Here is a 22,759-nt window from a genome sequence, read left to right as displayed (position 1 = left end):
AGTAAAATGACAATTTTACCCCTAGCCCCTTTCTTATAAACCAAAAAAAAGCAAACCATAACTTACTTGTGTAAAAATTCAAGACCCCCTACAGCTCTTGATTCAGTTCCCATCAATTCAATTAATCCTTCCCATTCCTGCATATATATATATACATAAGGTATTAATAAAAATCATACATACATACATACATACATACATACATACATAAGTGAAGAGATTTTTCACTTAAAAGCATATAACCACTTCAGAAGTTGTAGGTCTAGTTGATGGTGGTTGAGTGCACATCAATGCTATCTTGATGATCTCCACAACATGTTCTACTGCATATTCACTAGGATCTAGTTTCTCATCCATTAAATTCAGATGCGCTCCACTCTCATGTAGATCCCGTGCCTATCATACACATAACAACAGAAAGGCTAGTAAGAACTTCTCACCTAAGCTTAAGGTCTCACTGAATACAAAATAAATCATTGAGTGTTTGAGATACCTTCATCATTAAAACCATAAATGAAAAGAACGGGTTGAATGAACCAACCCTTAATTATGAGATACTTACATGATCAAGGAGATTTTGAGTGACTAATTGGTAGTCAACATCCTTGTATCTCTTTCCACTAATGATTTCTAGGACCACCACACCAAAGCACCTACAAAAGTCACAATTTCATCTCTAGGCAGGAATGGGAATGGGAATACAGAAGGAGGAGCTGAGAGGTGGAGGGGAAACACAGACCAAGCGGGGCCCAGCTGGGTTGCAACTAATATTACCCTCACCAATGTCCGGTAACTCCAGTTGTGGGGGGCGCATGTACCCAGCAACCAATGGCACGCATAGGATTGAAATCTCTATTCGTGAACCTGTATACATTAAGTTTATCTTTAGACAACAAGGTTTCGAAATCAAGATATAAAATTTATTAATTTATTAAATGTTGAGATATTGAAAGAGGATTTAGATTATAAAAGGTTAGTAGTACCTTGCTTTGTGGAGAGAGGTGCATGGCCTCGCTTCCTCCCAGCAATCATCCAGTTTTCAGAATTTGCGTTTATTTCATATACTACCTCATCCTGTTCGCAAATCAAATATATGATTTAACATTTAAGTCATTTTTACTTTTTTATTGCCAAAAAAAAAAGTAAAAATTTTAGAAACTTACGTATTGTTCGTCCTCGAGATACTTCAACCTTTCAACTCGCCACTTCATAGTAAAAAGCTGGCCGACTCTAAGGCCTTCTGGAGGAAGGGGAAGAAAACCAACTGCCAAACAAGGTTCCAACACTGGTCTTTGTAAAACAAGAGCACTCTTAAAAGTCAACATCTGTGAAGACTCATCCTCAAACATAGGAGTATGCGATCCATGATTTCTATCCCCAGATATTTTATATTTTATATTTAATATCGTATCACTATCAGGATTCATATCTTTCGCTTCATCTGTAAAAAAAAAAAAAAGAGAGATTGATTATTTTTTCTAAAGATGAGTGATAAAATGAGAAATAAAATAATGCTTGCCATTTGTGGGTAGGGATATAGTGAACAAGATTCCGGCTCTTGATGTAGAAGGAACTACAAGTGGAAAGAAGGCGGATGTTGGTCTTCCATTACTTTGACTTTCACCAGCAAGGGTAAAACCGTCTTTTAGGTCCAGCCAAGAATCGTGTATGGTTAAGTTAGCCTTCACTTGTGAGTGGAGTATCACCTGGGAATGTGAGTAAATAATAATTTTTTTTTTTTTTTGCATTTAACCCTAACAAGACTTGAGATCAATATACCTGCAAAAGCAAGGTGCCATCATTGCATTTATCTGCTACACGTGTGCTGACATGGAATGGGTTGGTGAAGTGAACAGCTATAGTCCTACAAATAATGGCAAAAATGTTCAGGTGCTACATAACCACTATTCCTGCAAAGATTTAACATTGGTTATTGAAAATTTACTTTAATCAAATTGAATTAGTAGTTAAGTTATATGTACTTTTAAACATACAAAGTCCCTGAGAATTTTGTGCTAAGATGAGTCGTATCTTCTGGTAGCAGTCTTATAAGCCCAAAATTTGCTATTTTTTGCTGCAATTCTCTATCAAGTAGAATGTTGCTAGTTCTTATATCTGTATGGATGATTGGAACATGGTACTTTTCATGTTGATATGAAAGACCCCCTGCTTCCTGTAAGAAAATCTTTCTGGTACCCATATATAAAAGAGCTTGATCGTCAATGTGGAAAGGGACAACTAGCTGTTGAATTACCACTCTTATGGTCTGAATCTGAGCTCAATTATCTACAGGAAGTCCAATAAAGGTATATATATGTTCCTATCCTAAGTTTTGAATTTAAGAATAGACACCCCTGTGTTGTTGAATATAACAAACACATTACACATACATCCCTCCTATCAGGTTGAAGTTGTTGAAAGAGCAGAAGGCATCAGAAAAGAGTATAATGAGCTTGACACTGTCTGGTTCATGGCTGGATCCCTATTTCAGGTTGTTTAGCTTTTTCCTTGGTTCATTTTAGTTATTACTAATGCCTCACCCTGTAATCACATCCAAATTCATAATCAAAAATAAATAACTAGAATAAAGAAAGTAAAAGAAAATTTTAATATTATTTTAAAATCAGCTTCACCATGGCATTAAAATGCACGCTGGGATCTTCTTCCAAACATAATTATTTGGCTTAAATAATGCATACCGACTTTGCTAGAATATATATGGCCAGGTACTTGAACAAATCCAGCCTAAGAAAGAACCTAGCCTATTAGAATCAGGTACTTGAAAAAATCCAGCCTGAATAAAAGCAAAAAAAAAAAAAAAAATTAGAACTAGTTGAAATAAAAAGTTGAGTGGGAAAAGAACAAGACAAAAAGTTCTTCATCATGATAGAAATACAAAATACTAATAATGTTAAAAAGGAAAAATGATCATAAGATGTGAAGGAAGATCAGGAAAACAGTCATCGAGATGATGCTTGGACCATGCTATTTGGCACCCAACAAACCTACATAGTCAAAAACACATTAAGGAAGAATTCAAGGCATGATACTATTGAAACTTAAATGACAAAGATCAATCCATGCAAGAGCATTCTTAGAATGTAGAGCACAAACCTTCAATGAAATCAAGCCTCAGGAGCTAAAGAAGAAAGAAGAACAAAAAACCAAGTTGAGGTTGTGTGCCTCTGAACTTATGTGCTCCTTCAACAACCATTTGTCAAACCACATCCTGTAATAAAAAAAATACAACATGTTTAATTTGAGTAACAATAGACATGGTCTACTAACAAAACCTGTAAATAAAAAAAATCAAACCTAGTATAGATTGCAGATCAGTGCAAAAGAAGAGTTGAGGTGTCAAGTTGATACAGGAGAAGAAGACGTCGACTTAGTCAAACCATTTATAGTGTTTCCTATTCATGCCCTAACCTAATTCACCCTAAATTTCAAAGAAATTGATCAAATTCTAGCATAACTATTAACCCAAATCGGGCACATGAACTGGTGGATAAAGGAGAAACCGAAGATTGAGAATTCTAAATCACAAACTAAGATCAAAATCATATGGAAAAAATCTGAAATCATAAACTCATATGGGAAGAAATATGTGAAAAAGAATTCTGAAGAAAGAGAAACCGAATATAAACATTACCAGAATCAAAAGAGAAACCAGAGGAAGCGACAAATTCTCTCAATCCCTCCTCCGATTTCTTAAACTCGTGCATCATTGTATCGCCACTGGAGATAGAGACATAGAGCCTCAGGCTGCCATTGCTGCTTCCCAGCATGCAGTTTCACCTCGATTTGGAAACAGAGCACGAAACCAAATATGGCGGAGATCATCTTTTGGGCCGAGAGTTGTTTCTTCTGCTACTGAAGCGAGAACTGATCTCACGGAACTCGAAACGCAGGTGAAGAAATTGGTCAGCGACTTGAGCAGCGCTTCCATTGATACAGTCAGGAACGCCACCGGTGAACTCAGATTACTTGCGAGACAAATGAAATTGAAAGGTGAACTCAGATTACTTGCGGGATCAAAGATTTGGTGATATTGCGATTTTGTTGTGGGAGAAAAGAGGATTTGTGATGATATTAGGGTTTTTTTTTGGGTATTAGAGTAAGAGAGATAGAGAAAGAGAGAGAGTGAGTGAGAGAGAGAGAGAGAGAGAAGAAAGATGGAAATAAGATAGAGGATAACAATGGCGGCATTTCAAACTTTTGGGATTTTCTTTCCCCCCAGTTGCAAAAAAATAGAACGCGCCTTTCATTTAAAAAATATAAAGCGACATTTCTAGACGACGCCCATTTTTAATTAAGTGCCCTCCGTGTTTTTAATTTTTTTTCTTGGACATTAATTTTAGGGCACGCACAAAAGCGTGACCTCTATCCTTCAAAAGTTTGAAGAGATGACATTATTTTTAGAGCGCGCGCTTTTGCGTATCGTAAATCACCGCGTGTCATTGTTTGCGCGTCATTAAAGGCTGTTTTTCTAGTAGTGCAAGGACATATTCCTTGTTCTCATAGCAGGTAATCATCCTGATGTTTCTAATCCATTCATTGAAGTTAGACCGATCAAAAGTGACTTTCCCACACAAGTTCATGAGGGAAAAGGAGCCTGTAGGGTTTGAGCTGATAGTAGTGTTGGAAGACATCTGAAATGAAGAAGGACAAGTTTAATTAGATGAAGAATCCTTAATAAGTCACCCAAATGAAATATTAAGGCTAGGATCCAACAAACTATTTATTGTTGGAAGAGGGATGCTGTAATCCACACTATAAAATATTTGAAGGTAGGTAAATGACGATTTACCAATTTCCATCATAAGAACAAAATATTTTATTATTAGGTTTTATTGGATTTGAAATTCCTATATCTTTTTGAGATACGTTGAACCTTTCAATGGCATGTTTGAATCTTGATTGTGCCCTCTCAAGTTTGTGTCTGGGATGCCGAGGATCACAAACAAGGTGTGAATAGCCATACAAATTGACTTGGTAACCTTAACTATATTACCTAATCGATGTGCCGGTTAACCACACACGCTCCACCGATCTATAATAAAGTCAAGTTACCCTTTGCCACACTTACTAGTCCTTGTTAGTGTGCCGGTTAACGACACACACTCCACTAACGACTTGGTAAGGTACATAATGTAATTTTATGGGCTAGCAACTATTTCACATTTTCCTAAAGTAACTAAGATTGGGAATTAATAATGTCTAGTTACTTTATAATTCATTATACTTTTAATGAGAGTTGAAGTCTTATCCTACCCGTTCGGCTAACGACCCTCCACTAGTCAAGGAAGCGGTGGGTGAGAGTGGACACCCATTTAGCTGCCATTTTATAGGCAACAACCTTATACCCCCATATATACCGGCTTCGTGAATGAGGCCTACTTGCGGTAAGATTGACTTATTCTTATACATATCTATATAAATAAGATTATAATAATAGTATAAGTGTAGTTTTTTAAACTTTTTTAAAAAACTAAGGTTTAATTTGGAATTAAAGTATTAAAGTATAAGACTTTAAAAATTCCAAAACTTGAGGGCAAGTTTTGAAAGTATTTCAAGACTCTTCAATTTGTAACTTATGAGTTTTAATGGTTCATAAATTTGAAGAATCTTCATTTTATGAAACCTCCTATTCTTTAATGACAACTTTTAAAGAAGTGACCTTTGGTTATCCATAACTTGAGGACAAGTTATGGACACCATCATTAACATTAAGATCATGAATTATACAAGCATGTAGGTTACACACAATTCCTATGATCTTCTAAAACTCATAAGAACAAATATTCATATCAAACAATTTCAAGAAATCATATTAACACATATAAAACTTGAAAATTTGTAATAGTCATTTGAAATGGGTTAACATAATCATTACCACTTTGAAAAACAGATATTACAAGTCAAAAATAGTTTGGGATAATGATTCTAGCCCATTTCCAGCAACAAAATTCGGAAAACTGCCCAGCACGCACCTACTCGTCGAGTGCATGATCCTACTCGACGAGTAGGATGAATTTTTCCTTGGAATCGTTGAGTTCTCCCCTTGCACTCGGCGAGTCCAGTCGAACAGTGAACAATTTTTTGTTTTTTCAAGCAGTTTGCATCATATATACAGAAAACAATCCTAGGCTCTGATACCACTGATGGGTTTTGAGCATTCTAACACTCCTATGGTGTACATGCAATCCTATAAACCTTGAATATATGTTTTCTCTAATATACATGCAAATTCGATTTTTCAAGGTTTACTTCCTAACTAGCATGGCATGGGGAATATGTAATATAAAAACTAGTAGAAATACGTACCTTATTGTTGCTTGGATTCCTTGAAGAGTTTGTGAGCCTAGCACCCCAAATGTTGTGCCTCAAATGCTTCACACAACACTACAAGACTTGGAATAAATTGAGAGAATACACTTGCACTCAAAAAATCGGTTATGCCCTCTTAGAACTCACTAGTAGTCCGATTTTGCTAGCTTTAGGGATCCTTTTATAGTATTGACACAATTAGAGTTTACACATGAATGCCCTTAATTGTCATTACTTTTCATTTCTAATGATCCATGGGTTTGTAACTCCCATGAACTATCCATGGAGCTCCAAATGGTTATAACCCATCTCCATTAACCATGGATCATAAATGCACCATAAAAGATTAGATGATTGTCATAATCAACCCTATATATTTAATTAGTCTCATTTTGATAACCAAATTAATTCTAAATTAATATTGTTGGATTAATGTCTAAGTCCATAACTATAATTGCTAAGACTTGACCCGACCCAACATGGTCCATTTGGGTTGCATGGCATCATGCATTTAGATAGACTATAATGAGAGAAATAACACTTAAGGCTTGTTAATATATTATACGTTATAATATATTAATAAGGTTATTTAATTAGTATTGATCAAGAATTAATTTGGAATTACTTAAGTGATCAAAAGGAGACTTATTAAATATATGGGTTGATTGTGTAAATCATGCATTCTTATATATGTGGGCTTGTGATCCAAGATTCCTTATGTTGAACTAAGTTGATGGGGTGACCCATGGATACTCCATGGAGGTTAAAATCCATGGAGCATAAGGAATGGGTAAAGTTATGAGTTACATGGTGTAACCCTAATAGCCACCATATAAAAGAATCCCATGGCTCAAGAAATCAGCCACTATGAGTGAGAATGAAGGGCTAGCCGATTTTATGAAGTGTGGATTTCTCTCGAATCTATTCCAAGTGTATTTGGTGTTGTGTGAACCATTTGAGGTGTCACAGTTGGGGCACTAGGAACTCAAGCTTCATGAAGAAAATCTACATCAAAGAGGTATGTAATTCTAACTTGATATATTCATTTGAATCAATGTTATTATGCTAGTTAAGATGAATACCTTGGAAAGTTCATATTTGCATGTATAATAGAGAAAACATAGATCCAAGGTATTTAGGGTTGCATGTACACTTAGGTGTGTTAGAATGCTTAAAACCCAACAGTGGTATCAGAGCCTAGGCTTGTTTTCTTGTTATACTTGCAAAACTGCTCAAAAAATCGATGTTGTTGCTGTCTGGGCATCAGACTCGACGAGTCCTTCAAGAGACTTGGCGAGTCCATGCCTAAAAAGTGATCAAAACGATCCAACTCGCCGAGTTGGACCCCCAGACAACATAAATTCGACTTTTTTTGGCTACAATTGGACTAGGAGCATTACCCTATGATGTTTTTGGACTTATAAACTTGTTTTTGATGTGGTGATGCTCATGCTAATCCAATTTCAAAGATAATTGTCAATAGATTCATGTTTTGTATTAGTTTAAGGTTTAGACTAATTACATTAAAAAGTATGATTTGGATTATCTTGTTCTTATGAGTTGCTTAGATTAATAGGAAGTTATGTGAAATTGTTGTTTTCAATCCATTTTAATCTAAGAGTTGATTCTAAAATGTGTTTTTGTAACTTTTCCTCAAGTTATATGAAAAGTCACATTTAAGTTTCATAAAACTCATAAAAGTTGGCAATGGTTACAAAAAATGATGAGTCTTGTCCTCAAGTTATGGAGGTTCAAGAGTCACTTCATTAAGTAATAAAATATGTAACCTTAATTAATTCCATAAGTTACAAAATAAAGGAAAAGTTACATTCTTTAATAATTTAAAGTCATCCATAACTTGTCCTCAAGTTATGGAACTTGAAGAGTTTTTTTTAATTAAAACTACTTTATACACATAAGTTTTGGAATTAATTAGTTTTGAATAGTTTCAAAACTTGCCCTCAAGTTTTGAAATTTAAAAAATTAAAATTCAACCCTTATACTTTATAATATTATAAGTTAAACATATATATATATATATATATATATATATATATATATATATATATATGTATGTATAAGAGTAAAGTCAGTTTTACCGTTACTAGGCCTCATTCACGAAGCCGGTCTAAAGGGGGGGGGGGGGGGTATAACGTTACTGCCTATAAAATGGCAGTTTAATGGGTGTCCACTCTCACCCACCGCTTCTTTGACCGGTGGAGGGTCGTTAGCCGAACGGGTAGGACAAGGAATATAATTCTCCCTTCATTAAAATTATTAATGATAAATACTAAGTAACTAAACCATTTATAAATACCCAATATTAGTTACTTAGAAAAATGTGAATAAGGTGCTAATCCATGAAATTATACTTTGCACTTTGTTTAAGTCGGTTAGTGGAGCGTGTGTGGTTAATCGGCACACTAACTTGTATTTAACAAGGTAGGAAAAGTGTTACTTAATGTTTATCATAGTATCGATGGAGCGTGTGTGGTTAACCGACACATCGATTGAGGGGTAAACACTTAAGGGTACCAAGTAATTTGCATGGTTACTTCACACCTTGTTTAGTGATCCTCAGCATCCCAGTCACAAAACCTGAAGGGCACACTCGAGATTGAAACATGCCATTGAACAGTTCAATGAATCTCAAAAGATCTAGGAGTTTCAAATCCAATTAAAACCTAATAATACATTTCGTTTATCTTGGTGGAAATTGGTGAATCGTCATTCATCTACCTTCAAATCTTTTATAGCTTGGATTACGGCATCCCTCTTCTAAGTTATAAAATAGTTTGTAGGGTCCTAGACTTAATATTTCATATTGGGTGTTATATTAAGGACTTTAGATCAACTATCTTGAATATCTCCCAAAACATGTATGGTTTAGACATTTATGATCTTGCTAAATCTCTTGAAACAAGCTTTCCTAAATGAAGATGATGTCCCATGGAAATCATACTTCTTTCACCTCCTCCAATTATACTCCCTAACCCACAAGTTCTTGAAAAGTTTAAGGTCACTCAAGCCCTATTGGCAAGCAAAGGTCTATGTGTGATCATATCTTGGAGATGTAGTCACATATTAACAAGCCGGGAGAGTTGGGTGTCAAAGTCTTAAGAAAGTTGGTGGCTCAATCACCTTCTAAGTTACATAGTGAGTTCTTTTGGGATTCCTATGAAATAGACTATGACAAGACCCTTAATGATCTTATCTATTTTCTAAGATCAACTTCCTAAAACTTTATGGACATTCACAATGATGACATTGTATATCTAGTAAAGCTCTCTCTTCCTAGTGGAAAGGGATCGGCCATAGTCAACTCGGTTGACCAAATGGTAAAGAGAAAGGCTAAGTCTGTGATAGTATATGTACCATTACCAAAGGGTCCATATGTTAAGTTGCCATAGGAATGGGCATTGGTTGCGAAGCTGCCAAATTTATCTAAGGATGTTAAAGTCAAAAAGTTTGACTCTACTTCAGGTAAAGTCCACTATCTAACTCTGCTAAGTTTCTCTTCTGAGATTCTTGATACATGATGTGACTGGGTCACATGTTGATGTTTTAAGAATCAAAGAGAACTGAAGAAACTTAAAGAAAGAATATGATGAATCTGATCGCGTAGATGGATTTCTATCGCATAGTTTGAAGATCAGATTCTTGAACTACTTCTTAGGAGTTATGAAATTTTTGATTTTATTTATTTTATGTATCCTTAAAATGGCGTTTGTGGAAAATTGTTGCTTATATGATTCCATTAAAAGCAAGAGTGGAAATATGAGTTTGATTCTTTCATTTGTGGTAATGTCTAAATTTACCAAATACGAAAAGATTCTCGTCACCCAAGTTTCAGTTGGATAGAAACTTGGAATCATGCAAGTTGTATAGCATGATGAATGAGAACTTTCAAGCATTGGAAAAATTAAGACTAACTACTTGTTCACATGGATGTGTGAGTCAAGTAACGGACTAAAGGATCGAGTACACACTCTTGTGCACTGATTAAGTCTACCACAAAAGATTGATAAGACTATTCGTTATGATTTACTTAAGTTCAGTAAATATGGTTATACTTACAAGTTTAAGTATAATTCTGAGACATTGGAAAGGGTTCCAATGTATGACAGAGCGAATAAGAAGAATCAAATTAGGCAGAAGGATAAAAGTTTCTCAAATCTGAAAAGATGGGAGAGTACTTTAGTATCATGTTATATGATCATCTTAATGACTTAGAGACCTGATCATAATTCATCCTCTAAGTTCATTCTGATAGTTAAGAAGAGGGGTTATGAATTGTTGAAGTGGTTAAATCAAGAAGATGATTCATACTTCATTCCAAAAACAATTCTTAGAGTTATACTCTAAGATTGTAACTTGAGTGACATGTCTTAAAGAAGGTTTAAAACACTTATCAAATGTAAGAGTAAAAGTTTTATACTCTTGTACATTTGAAATTGGTAAGTTGTGATGTTTTGGATAAAACAAAGACCAACTAAGGCCAATTGTGTGAAGTGTTTGTCATGATTAGAATCCACACTATCTCTTGAATATTTGACAAGGAAATCTTATATGTCAAGAGGACAGTGGGAGTCTTTAAGGTCTTGAAAGTCTCAAGAACTAATCAAGAATAAAACCTGAAGTTCTTCACTAGCACACGACTTGAGGTTTATAACCTATCGTGTTGACATATTCTATGCCCATTCCAGTTAATGTTGGCTTTGCATATGAGTTCTTAGAGTTCTTAATTCGTTGCACAACACCTTGGAAGCAATGGCAAGCCCTTGAGCTGCCAGGTGGCAAGAAATTAAGATTGAGTTCAGTCCATATGAGTTTGGATTTGTCATTATCCTTGTCTTGTGACTATGGTTTTGACAATTCACATGGATAAGAACACATACACCATTAAATCTAAGGGTCATAAGGTTTCTCTCCGATTCATGAAAATGATGGTGAGGAAACACTTCCACCAAGTAGATTTGAAGTAGATAGCAATTGTGATATTTGCATTCTCAAAGTCGTTAGTGGAGCAGTATGGTTAACCGGCACACTAACATGGACTTGTGAGAAGTGGAAAAAAGGTCTAAGCAATTAAGACTATGATTATGACATCCCTTTTCATAGTTCTAAAATTTTTTAGACAGACCTGTGAGCTATCTAAAAGAGGTGTATGATTTTGATAAAGTTTTATCAAAACAATCTAGTATCAGAAATCTGAACTTTGGTAAGAAAGTCAACTAATTTCTAAGTACATGTCAAAGCTAGTGGGAGCATAAGTGTTATGCAAATAATCATCATGTTAGTGGGAGCATGATAATTATGATAAAGGTTGCAAGTTAGCAATGTTAATTATAGAAAACTAAAGTTTCAAGTGGGAAAGAGTTGTTTTGCTATAATTAAGGGAGAGGAAATTATACTTCATCTCAAATCTAAAAGCTTAGATTGAGGTTTTAATCGTATTTAGTCAAGGTTATATATATGAATTTCATGTTGGAATGGCTCAACATAAGGAAATTCTGTATATGGGTCCATTATTTGCGTTCTAAAATTTGATTATGATTACGACCTCCCTTCTCATAATCTGAATTATGAGAACTTGGCAAATAGAAATGGAAATGTTATAGCAAAAGAATGGTTTAGTCTTTATATGAGACATCATGTATCGTGTCCCATATGCTTCAGATATAGGATAGATTACATGTGCTATATTCATCCTTTCTAAAATTTTTCCAAATTCCTGGGGCATTAAGAAGGGAAAATGTCTAGAATTGGATATGACTAAAAGGATTAAACAATTGTCGAGGATAATCTAAGGTTTACCAAAGATTGGTTAGTTGGAAGTATAGTGATAATTCTGGAAGGACCATATTGACATAATCTGTAAGGAGGAAACTCTTGTTCAGAAGTGATAGTCAAAATGGATTATGGAAATGTTTCAAGGTTAGAAATTATTCAATCTATGTAAGATTAGGAAACTTAATGTAAGAAGGATGTTTCCAAGGAGCTGATCTCCTTTGGAATGCTCTGTAATGGTTGTTGTCAAGTCTTTCTGACTTTGTGCATAATGATTACAAGAGGATCAATGCATATATGTCACACCCCAAAACCATGAACGGCGGAAACGTTCTGGGGCGGAGGACGTCATGTAAATGTAAACAACATCATCCATTGCATTAAATATATAATTTTAATACAAGCGTGTTCTGTACAGTTTTTAGACACCAAAAATATAATGTAAATCAAAATAATAATATGAGTCTTGGATGCGCTCCATCTTCTCAAAAGCTGGCCTCAGTACCTGTCTACTGATGACCTGAGAATACAAGTTATTTTGAAAGAGTTTATCAGCATTAAGCTGGTGAGTTCATAAGTATTTTAGTGTCGATGTTCGTTACCAAAAACGTTTGAACATGTCTCAAGTGTAAGTTTGTAAAATGTAAGTAAATGTTTGTAAGTGTTTGTAAAAGTTTGAATCTATCAGAAAAACCTATATTTTCTATCAAAGTGGCCTTCTACCAACGCTTAACTGTTTTGTATGCTCGTTTGTTGTAAAAGTGTGTAATTTCCCAAGTGTAACTATCATCTAACAAAATATAGTTTGTACATTAATGTTTAAGTGAAATAATCACTAAATATATGTAATGGGTAAATTAATGTAGTACTGTAGTGTTGTATTATAGGAACTACTGCTGTACTAACTACCTTAAACCGGATTTATCTTAAGGTATCATGTGATTAATTGCACCATACTATCGACTGGTAACAACGACATACGAATTGTCGTAATAACGGAAGGACGTTTGGCACCCACAGACCTGCAGGTCCGGCTGTAGCTAGCAACAAGGTGTAGGATAGTCAATCCAGTATAGATCTATACGCAAACTCACGCTCTCCCTCCAAGAGAATTCTGGCTACAGCTCGGGCCATGACATTTAAGGCATGATCCGATACAGTGGATCATAATTGTTAACGTATTCATGTATATGTAATGTAATGTTACTTGTTCTAGTATCGTTGTATATGTTCTCGTCCTAGTATAGTTGTATATGTTCTCTTTCTAGTATAGTTGTATATGTACTCATAGTAATAAGTATTGACTCATGAATGAACTGACTCATTGATCTAGAAATTGTAGTAGTATGATCATGTGTTACCCCGATGGTAACTTACTAATGATGTGACTAATACGCATGAATATGGAAGTACTTTTATGTCTATATATGTACATTTGATATATAATTAATATTGAAACGACCTTCGGACGATTACCCGAAATCCCACCAGACCACATCCAAATTGAGAAAAAGGAAATAGGGCGGATGGCCTTCCTAAGCCCTTTAAACATTGCTTATATATCTATACATATATGGGCATGCAACTTATAATAAGTATAACAAAGTTTAAATAAAAGTATTTGATAAGTAAAAGAGTTTGTAAAACATTTTGAAGTAAAACAGTTTGATAAACAGTTTGAACAGTGATAAAATCATTGGTTTTCTAGTTATTAATCACATGTGATTGATGTAATAACTATAAGTATTTAACTTGTATTCCCCCCCCCCCCATAAAAGTATTTCAAAGGTTAATTAAAGGGGTATGAACTCACTTGCGGTGAGTGGATTGGATTGAAGTGTCATATACCGTACTAGGTGGCAAGCGGAGACTTGTTCACACGCACGAGCCTAGTTATCATATAATGAGCATATATATAACTAATTAGCCAAATAATAACTAATGAAATAAGTTGGGACACTCAGGAACATGTAACCACTTTGTATAAGTGTTATAGGTCCTAAGGGTTGCTTCTAGGTTGTTATGGGACAAGGCTAAAGGGGGTTTAATGCTTCCAAGGACCTTGTATAAGTGTTTACTCCTCAATAAACCCCACACAAGGAGTTTACGGTCGTAAACCCTTGAGTTTACGACCGTGAACTCCAATCTTGCTGGTAATTGATGTTTTGAAGTGCTATTTGATTTCTAGAATAAGCCTTACTTGGTTGTGTAATCCTTTGGGTAGTTTAGGGCATAGAAATACTCCTTTGAGGACTTTACGGCCCCAAGGCCAAATCCCTTAGAGTTTACGGCCGTAAAATCTCATGGGATGGGTGTTTTTATTCTTTCAAGTGCCAAGCACAAGTAGGATAATTTCTAGTCATTTGTTTAAGGCTAAGGAGGACCCTAGGCACACTTTGGTGCCCTTATTTGGTGTTTACGGCCTAAGAGTATTCCTTGGCCGTAAACTCCCTTTAAGGGGTGATTTTGATGTTTTAAAGTCCACAAATTAGCTAGAAGTAATTGAGGGTTAATGTCTTAAGCCTTAGGAGTGATTAGGGTACATTCGGCCCTTGAATTTGGAGTTCACGGTCCAAGAAGTTCTTGGGCTGTGAACACCCTAAGCTATGTGTTTTTGATTGTTTTCTAGTCTCAAATGTACATACATATTATCCTAAGCTAGTTACTTAACAAGGAAATGGGACTAGATAGCCTTTAAGCTTCATTTTGGAGTTTACTCCCCAAGAACGTTCTTGGGCGGTAAACTCCCGATTCTCACATATTTGATATGTAATCTATGTTATTAAGCATATAACAAGCATTATAAAACAACTAGAGAAGTGTACTCACGATTTGGGATGAAAACCCAAAGATCCGTGAGAGAGAAAATGGCTTTTCTCTAGTTGGAAATGTGAATAATGAATGAATTTAGTTCAGAAATCTATTTATAGTCCTGAGATATTTTGGCAGAAAATATTTTTATTCCAGAATTGAACTCTAATATTATGAAGTTTTGAAATACTCAAGTTTCACAAACCCATGAGTATCCACTCTCCTGATATCTCCTTAAACGTAAACTCTATTGTACACAAACTTATTCGGAAAAGTCTGAAATTCCTAGAAACTGGTCTAGCTTCTATTGAATAGATAATGTTCGTACAAAATGGAAATTTCGGGTTGTCACAATATAAGTTTAGAATCTAACAGAGTTCAATAAATGCCATGAATTTGGAATTCTTGCATTTGTAGTAAGGATTTGGGACTGTGAATAGAGGATCATTGGAGTTCAATTGATCTATTTCACAAAGTAAAGATCATAGACAAACATAGTATGCATACTTGGTGTATGGCATGACTAGTGTTTAGAAAACATAGTGTACATGCTTGGAGCATGGGACAACTATTGTTTTAAATTCAAGAATAAAGTTGATAGCTGAAACAATATACAATGAATAATGTGTAATCATATGGTGATAAATAAAAAGTGTTTTATTTATGTTCATAGATTTTGATACGATATTCGATTCAATTATTCTTGTGTTTCATTTTGCATGTTTTAACTTCCTGAATAACTAGATCATTGTTCTGGATGACTAAGTTATTAAAACCATCCACAGTCGGTCATATGTTGGAAGTAGATATGAATTAAGACTTTCATGGGTTGGCTTGTAGAGGTCTAAGATGTTGGACAAAGGGCTACAACACTCACGAGTGCTCATAAGTTCTGAGTATTGGATTCAACCCGCGCTCATTGGAATCACTTCATGGATTTTATAACGAGTGATCATGAGACGATAATATCTTATATTCTTCACACCTAGAGATATGAGTTGTTACTATGAGTTGGTTGTACATTGATTGCACGAAAAGGCATTCGGTAACTTAGTGTTATAAAACGTGTCTTTGTGTATGATTCAACAAGTAGTAGAACAAGCCATATGAGTCGAAGTTTATCCATTCCTTTTACCTTTGGGATAAAAGCGATATCTTTGGGCCCTCGATGATTTGATGATGACAAATGGAAGTGCTCGGCCGGGCCAGGGCTGATTTGATTTGTTCAATTAGTTAGTCATCATAAATCGGAAATCGGGAAACAACAAATGGACAGAGAGAATGATTATAATCCATGTCTCAGTCCATATGATATCTAGAATGGAGGAATATATGATCCCTTATCTAATGGAAAAGTCATTGACAAAGGTCAGAGTTCATCGACAAGGCCAGAGTTTGACAGACGCTTTTGAGAGCTACGATTGCCAGTCGGTTCTTGAAGTCATACGCAATAATAGTTTTAGACTTATCCTGCAGGTTCTTGAAGTCATACGCAATAATAGTTCGACAAGGTCAGACCCGGCATGGTCCATTTGGGTTGCATGGCATCATGCATTTGGATAGACTATAATGAGAGAAATAACACTTAAGGTTTGTTAATATATTATAAGTTCTAATATATTAATAAGGTTATTTAATTAGTATTGATCAAGAATTAATTTGGAATTAATTAAGTGATCAAAAGGAGACTAATTAAATATATGGGATGATTGTGTAAATCTTGCATTCTTATATATGTGGGCTTGTGATCCAAGATTCCTTATGTTGGAGTAAGTGCATGGGGTGACCCATGGATACTCCGTGGAGGTTAAAATCCATGGAGCATAAGGAATGGGTAAAGTTATGAGTTACATGGTGTAACCCTAATAGCCACCATATAAAAGAATCCCATGGCTCAAGAAATCGGCCACTATGAGTGAGAATGAAGGGCTAGCCGATTTTATGAAGTGTGGATTTCTCTCTAATCTATTCCAAGTGTATTTGGTGTTGTGTGAACCATTTGAGGTGTCACACTTGGGGCACTAGGCACTCAAGCTTCATGAAGAAAATCTACATCAAAGAGGTATGTAATTCTAACTTGATATATTCATTTGAATCAATGTTATTATGCTAATTTGGATGAATACCTTCGAAAGTTCATATTTGCATGTATAATAGAGAAAACATAGATCCAAGGTATTTAGGGTTGAATGTACACTTAGGTGTGTTAGAATGCTTAAAACCCAACAAATACTTGATCAACACTAATTAAATAATACTATTATTAATATATTAGAACTTATAATATATTAATAATCACAAGTGTCCTTTCTCTCATTTAGTCTATCCAAGTATTGAAATACTATGCAACCCAAATGGACCATGTCGGGTCGGGTCAAGTACATACCAAATAAAGTTATGGACTTAGACACTACATCCAACAGTTGGAACTGAACTTACTATGAATATTTCTAGCAAATCCATGAAGTTCAAGAGAACCTACATTTGAGAACCGTATTCATCAAGCAAGTCTGATCATGTCTATGATATATCCATCTTCATTAATTTTTTTTTGAAATAGGCAAAAAGTGACAAGGAGGCACACATAGATGCATACATACATGTATTTATATGTATACATACATGTATTTATATATATATATATATGTATGTATGTATGTATACATATGCATGTATGTATAGCTATATGTATGTACAATTTGCAAAGTAAAAAACAACGGGAAAACCAAAAAAGATACCATCTATGTACATGTATTATGTGTGTACATGTATTATCTGACACTAACCATGGATGTCCGGTCAAAGGTGGGTCAATAGAAATAGGATACCATCTGATGGCTTTTAGTTCAGACCAAAACTCGTCTCCTGGAATTTCATTGAACAACTTGTCTACATAATCTTCCTGAAATGCATCAGAGAATTTGTTAGAAGGGAAGAACAAATACTTGTGTAGAAATTTTTCTAACTCGGGTATACGAGGATCATATAGCCAGTAAGAGATAGAAGATAAATCATCTTTACACTAGAATCAAACACTAAATGAACCTGGATGCGAAGTAGGCGAACACATACACATCCTCCTTGGTTTATCCAACTGCTTTTTCGACGCTTGATTACTATTATTACTCCTCGGAATTACAGAAATCGAACGACTCGGAGAAATTTTATGATTGTCGAGAGAAAATCGTATATTCGACGCCGATGGAGATGATCCGTATACGTTGACACGTGTAGGTGATGCAGATTGGTTCTGAAAGAACGATGATGGGCTCGACGAGAACGAAGAGGTGGAGGAAGCAAACGAGTTTGACGATCGCGAGGTGTAGAATCTTCCAGAAGGAGAGTGAGCTTGGAGTATGGGTCTTCGGGTCGGATTCGCAATTGATTTAAAGTTAAAGAAATTTGGGGTTTTTGAGAAGATAAGGAAGGGAGAAGTAGCCATGGTTATTTGATTGAGGGTTTTTGCATTTTTAATTGAGAGAAGTAGTGTGAGGGCAGAGAGTAGGCAGAGACATTTTGCTGGTGGGAGATCAGAGATTTGGTGATGACTTAGGGTTTTTTGGGGTATTTGAGTAAGAGAGAGAAGAACGGTGGAAAGAAGGCAATAACACGACGGGCCTTTCAAACTTTTCAGAATTTCATTTCCCCCTAGAGAAGAGACCCCGCGTTTCATTAAGAAAATATAAAGCGACATGGTTACACGACACCCATTTTATGTTATGTGCCCTCCGTGTTTTTTTCAATGTGACACTTATTTTAAGACGTGCAAAATAGCATGCCCTAAATCCTTCTAATTTTTGGAGAGATGACATTATTTTTAGAGCACACACTTTTGTGTATCATAAAATAGCGCGTGTCATGGTTCGCGCGTCATTAAAGGGTATTTTTCTAGTAGTGTATTCAAAGGGTTGAGACCATATTAGATTCGATTATTCTTGTGTTTCACTTTGCATGTTTTGACTTCCAAATAATAAAATTATTCAAACTATCCACAATCGATCATACTTTGGAAGTAGGTATTGAAGATAGACTGTCATGAATGAGTTTTTGTAAGTTTGTCTAAGGTGTTAGACATAGAAAAAGTTTGCTACAAACGTTCATGAGTGCTCTTGAAATAAGATTTAAGTGTTGGATTAAACTCACGCTCATTTGAATCACTTCATGCATTATATCACGACTGATCATGAGACAATAATATCTTATATTCTTGAAACAGAGAGATATGAGTTGCAGTTTACAAGTCGCTTACACATTGATGATATGTAAACACACTAGTAACTCGGTGTTATAAAACATATCATTGTGTGTGATTTGATGAGTAAATAGATCAAACACATGAATCGAAGTTTATCCATTCCTTTTACCCAATGTGGGATAAAAGCAATATCTATGGGCCCCTCGATGATTTAGTGATGACAACCCTAAGCGCTTGGCGAAGCCTGGACTAATTTGATTTGTTCAATTAGTCGGTCGTCAGAAATCAGAAAACGGGAAACAACACATGGACAAATAGAATGATTATAATCCACATCTCACGTCCATACGATATCTAGAATGGAGGAATATATGATCCCTTATCTAGTGGACGCCTTACTAATAAGATCAGAGTTCGACAACAGTCTTTTTGAGAGCTACAATTGCTAATCAGATTTTGAAGTCGTACTTACAATAATAGTTATTAGACTTATCTAAGTGGGAGACTATTGGGTTAGGTGTCTAATCCCATAACTATAATTGGTATGTACTTGACCTGATACAAGCATGGTCCATTTGGGTTGTAACACTCTAGAACAATTTGATAGGATGGATATTCGAGAAAGAGGTTAATGTGCTTTATTAATATATTATAAGTATATTATATTAATTGAGAAATCATAATATTTAATTAGTATTGATCAAGAATTAATTTGGAATTAATTTAGTGATCAAAAGAGACTAATTAAATTAACGGGGACTAATTGTGTAAATCAGTGATATATATAGTTTGGGCTAATAATCCATATTGATTAGTAATGGACTAAGTTCGTGTAAGACTCCATGAAGAGTTAGTCCAAAGGGCTTATCATATGGATTATTGAAAGACCAATTCCTACAAGCTACATTTAAGAGGTATTCTTCTAACTTACTTTTATGATTCATATGTCAAATTGTATGCTAGTTGTAGGCTTCATTCTTTGGAAAATTTTGTTGCATGTATAACTAGAGAAAACTTAGATCCAAAGCTATTAGGGTTGTATGTGCACCATAGGAGTGTTATAATACCTAAAACCCAACAATTCTGTCGTATAATATGAAACGAGTTCATAAGTAACTATGGTTGTTGCTAGTTGTATCTCATATATATATATATATATATATATATATATATATATATGTATGTATGTATGTATGTATGTATATATGCACACTTTTAAATTACATGTTTTGTTGTATGATTCCCAAATGTTTCGACCACATTGTCAAAATGTACTTATGGTGGTAAGTCGTAGGTATTGTATGAATGTTAAGTTATCAAAATAGAACATAGCCATCAATCCATTCAGTTGCTTCGGGTTACATGGTCTTAGATGGCGTACCTCTCTTGATTTACTACTACTAGTTGTGATGAAAGATGCAATAAACCTCATACATAGTGTGAGTAGTGTAGTCACTAACTCACTCGGCTATACTAATCTATGATATGCCAAAATGGCGCACAAGGTGCCCAACCATTTCACTCATTTCGTGAGTGGCCTCCTCCACTCTCTGTTATGTTAAGGCTGCCCTAGTCTTAGCTGCAAGGATTCGTTTCCTCATGGTAGCCACTTCCTCCTCTAAGGAGTGTATACGGTCTGTAATGTTCTCCTGCTCTGCTTGCTGGTTCAGTATATCTCTTGAATGGTGTTCTTGTTCTTCATGGAGGCGTCAAATTCGCATTTTCGCATTTCAGGCTTCACCTCCAATCTCCATTACCTCATGATGGAGAGCTTGAGCCTGGGTGTCTAGACGGGCCACTTGTGGTACAATTAGAGGTAGTGCTTGATTTGCGAGGGTACTGGGGCCCGAAGTATGGTGTATGCCTAATGTGGATCGTAGACCGTCTCCTCTAGTCCAGGGATGTAGCTAGGTTTCCCCTTGTGGAGGTACATTCTGGATAGTGGTAGATGTCAGCAATGAAGCTTGTCCTTGAATGGACAATATTTTCTTACTAGGAATGTTCATCCAAAGAGTACCCTTTTTGGGTGCTAACGTACCTGGAAGGAAGGAGGTGAAAGGGTCTCTTGCCTGCTCCTAATAAGGTAAGGTTCGCTAATGATCTCTCCAGCGGTTTCCTCTTCGTCTGACTCTTCATCAGAATCCTCCTCCTCGTAATCCTCCTCTTTGTATTCCTCAGGAACCTCTTCTGGGTTCTCCTCATGAACCTCTTCTAGCTCCTCCTCGATCCATCCGTTGGCTGCCATGGGAAGGTAGTAAGGGTCTTCGTGGTGAAATTCAGCCATGTCGCATGTGCAAGAATAGAGGTATAAGAACTACATAGGGGGTTTAAGTGTATGCTTCTATGGTATCCTAAAATACTCCTATAGTATTTTAAATGTTGCATTTGATTCTTGGTATCTTAGTGTTGGTAAGTCTTAGACTCGTAGTTTACTATGACTATTTCCCAGCATATGCTAGTTACACCTCGGATAAATATAGTTGATCAACCTATATTTATTCAAGGTCTAATTACATATCCCAAGGCCTAACCGTAGTTTTCAAGTCACCATACTACTTTTATTATGGTCTCGTTATGATACTGACCTAACTTGTATGTACTTATACTTTACTTAAAATATTATGATATTTTTAAAAGTATATTTGTAGTTAGGGTGTTTTATCCCCATTGTATTTGTAGTTATATATCTTGTATTGTTTGATATACTAATTCACTATAAACAACACTCTGATACCAATTTGTCACACCCCAAACCAGAACGACGGAAACATCTGGGGACGGATGGAGTGACGTCATGTATAGTATCATAACAACTGAATATAAATGAAACATAGCAACACAATCATTTATACATTGAGATTTCAAGTTTACTTTGTTTTCAAACTTTGTTTTCTCAAAAGTTCAATCCAAATAACTAAAAGGTAGAAAGCATGCAACAATGACGCCGACCCTCAAAATAGTTTGAATACATGTTTACTGGTTTTCTGAGAATACAAGTGATTTTGAAAAGTATCAACAATTAAGTTTGTGAGTTCATAAGCATTTTCTATGAAAAGGGTTTGTAATGGTTTCGTGTAAAATGATTTTGGATACTTCTAAAAAATCCGATATTTTCTTTAAAAACAAGTTGTAAGTTTTATACTCAAGGCTAAAATGTATGTCTTTCCTCTGTAACTCTTCCTTGAAAATGATAATGTATGTTTCCAGAAAATCCAATATTTTCTTAAATATGAAGTGTAGTCTTAAACCCTAAGACCAAAATGTAAGTAACGCTATCCTGAAAATAGTATGTAGTTTCATCTTTTTATAAGACTAATGAAGTGCAAGTTACCCCATAAACGGAGTAGTTTCGTTAATCCCTTTGTGATTTATTATAACCATGATAATATGACTGATATGCCTGAACGACATTTTTAGGCGTTGGAGCTGGTAGACATTTGTCACCCTAGACTTGCTGGTCTAACTGTAGCTAACCGTTGAGGTGGGGGGTTGTCAATTCCATATAGATGTATACACAACTATCTCGCTCTCCCTCAAGGAGACTCTGGTTATAATGCAAGACTTATGGTGTACACTAGGTAGGTACGGTGAAGCGAATGTCTCACAACAACATCAACAAATTTATGTGAACTA

The 22,759-nt window shown here is 35.4% G+C and overlaps 2 protein-coding genes across 2 annotated transcripts; both read right to left on the bottom strand.

Annotated features, from left to right (window-relative positions):
* Positions 1 to 676: 676 nt before the first annotated feature.
* On the bottom strand, positions 677 to 2,072 carry LOC111878387 (trafficking protein particle complex II-specific subunit 130 homolog). The gene is made up of 5 exons (XM_023874886.3): positions 1,780 to 2,072; positions 1,520 to 1,706; positions 1,164 to 1,441; positions 984 to 1,074; positions 677 to 864 (listed from the first exon to the last, which is right to left on the bottom strand). Exons 3-5 carry the CDS (start codon positions 1,425 to 1,427, stop codon positions 677 to 679), a joined length of 543 nt encoding a protein of 180 aa, XP_023730654.3. The 5' UTR covers positions 1,428 to 1,441; positions 1,520 to 1,706; positions 1,780 to 2,072.
* Positions 1,438 to 21,410, bottom strand: LOC128127330 (leucine-rich repeat receptor protein kinase MSP1-like). Its single transcript, XM_052765792.1, has 8 exons — positions 21,165 to 21,410; positions 17,718 to 17,833; positions 3,166 to 3,229; positions 2,780 to 2,794; positions 1,995 to 2,242; positions 1,780 to 1,864; positions 1,546 to 1,706; positions 1,438 to 1,441 (listed from the first exon to the last, which is right to left on the bottom strand). The coding sequence occupies exons 1-8, from the start codon at positions 21,408 to 21,410 to the stop codon at positions 1,438 to 1,440; spliced, it is 939 nt and encodes a 312-aa protein (XP_052621752.1).
* Positions 21,411 to 22,759: the final 1,349 nt, after the last annotated feature.

The sequence above is a fragment of the Lactuca sativa genome, chromosome 7, assembly GCF_002870075.4.
Source record: "Lactuca sativa cultivar Salinas chromosome 7, Lsat_Salinas_v11, whole genome shotgun sequence".
NCBI lineage: Eukaryota > Viridiplantae > Streptophyta > Magnoliopsida > Asterales > Asteraceae > Lactuca > Lactuca sativa.
The sequence above is the reverse complement of the archived record's forward strand: the minus strand, read 5'-3'. Positions and strand labels throughout refer to the sequence as shown.

Coding starts and splice junctions, on each gene's coding strand:
- LOC128127330 (XM_052765792.1), bottom strand. CDS start 21,410: ATGGCTGAATTTCACCACGAAGACCCTTACTACCTTCCCATGGCAGCC. Junction 17,834..21,164: donor TTTCACCTCCTTCCTTCCAG/GTACGTTAGCAC, acceptor GATGCATTTCAG/GAAGATTATGTAGACAAGTT. Junction 3,230..17,717: donor CCTTTGACCGGACATCCATG/GTTAGTGTCAGA, acceptor TTTTTATTACAG/GATGTGGTTTGACAAATGGT.
- LOC111878387 (XM_023874886.3), bottom strand. CDS start 1,427: ATGAATCCTGATAGTGATACGATATTAAATATAAAATATAAAATATCT. Junction 1,075..1,163: donor ATCTCGAGGACGAACAATAC/GTAAGTTTCTAA, acceptor ATTTGCGAACAG/GATGAGGTAGTATATGAAAT. Junction 865..983: donor ACCTCTCTCCACAAAGCAAG/GTACTACTAACC, acceptor TAATGTATACAG/GTTCACGAATAGAGATTTCA.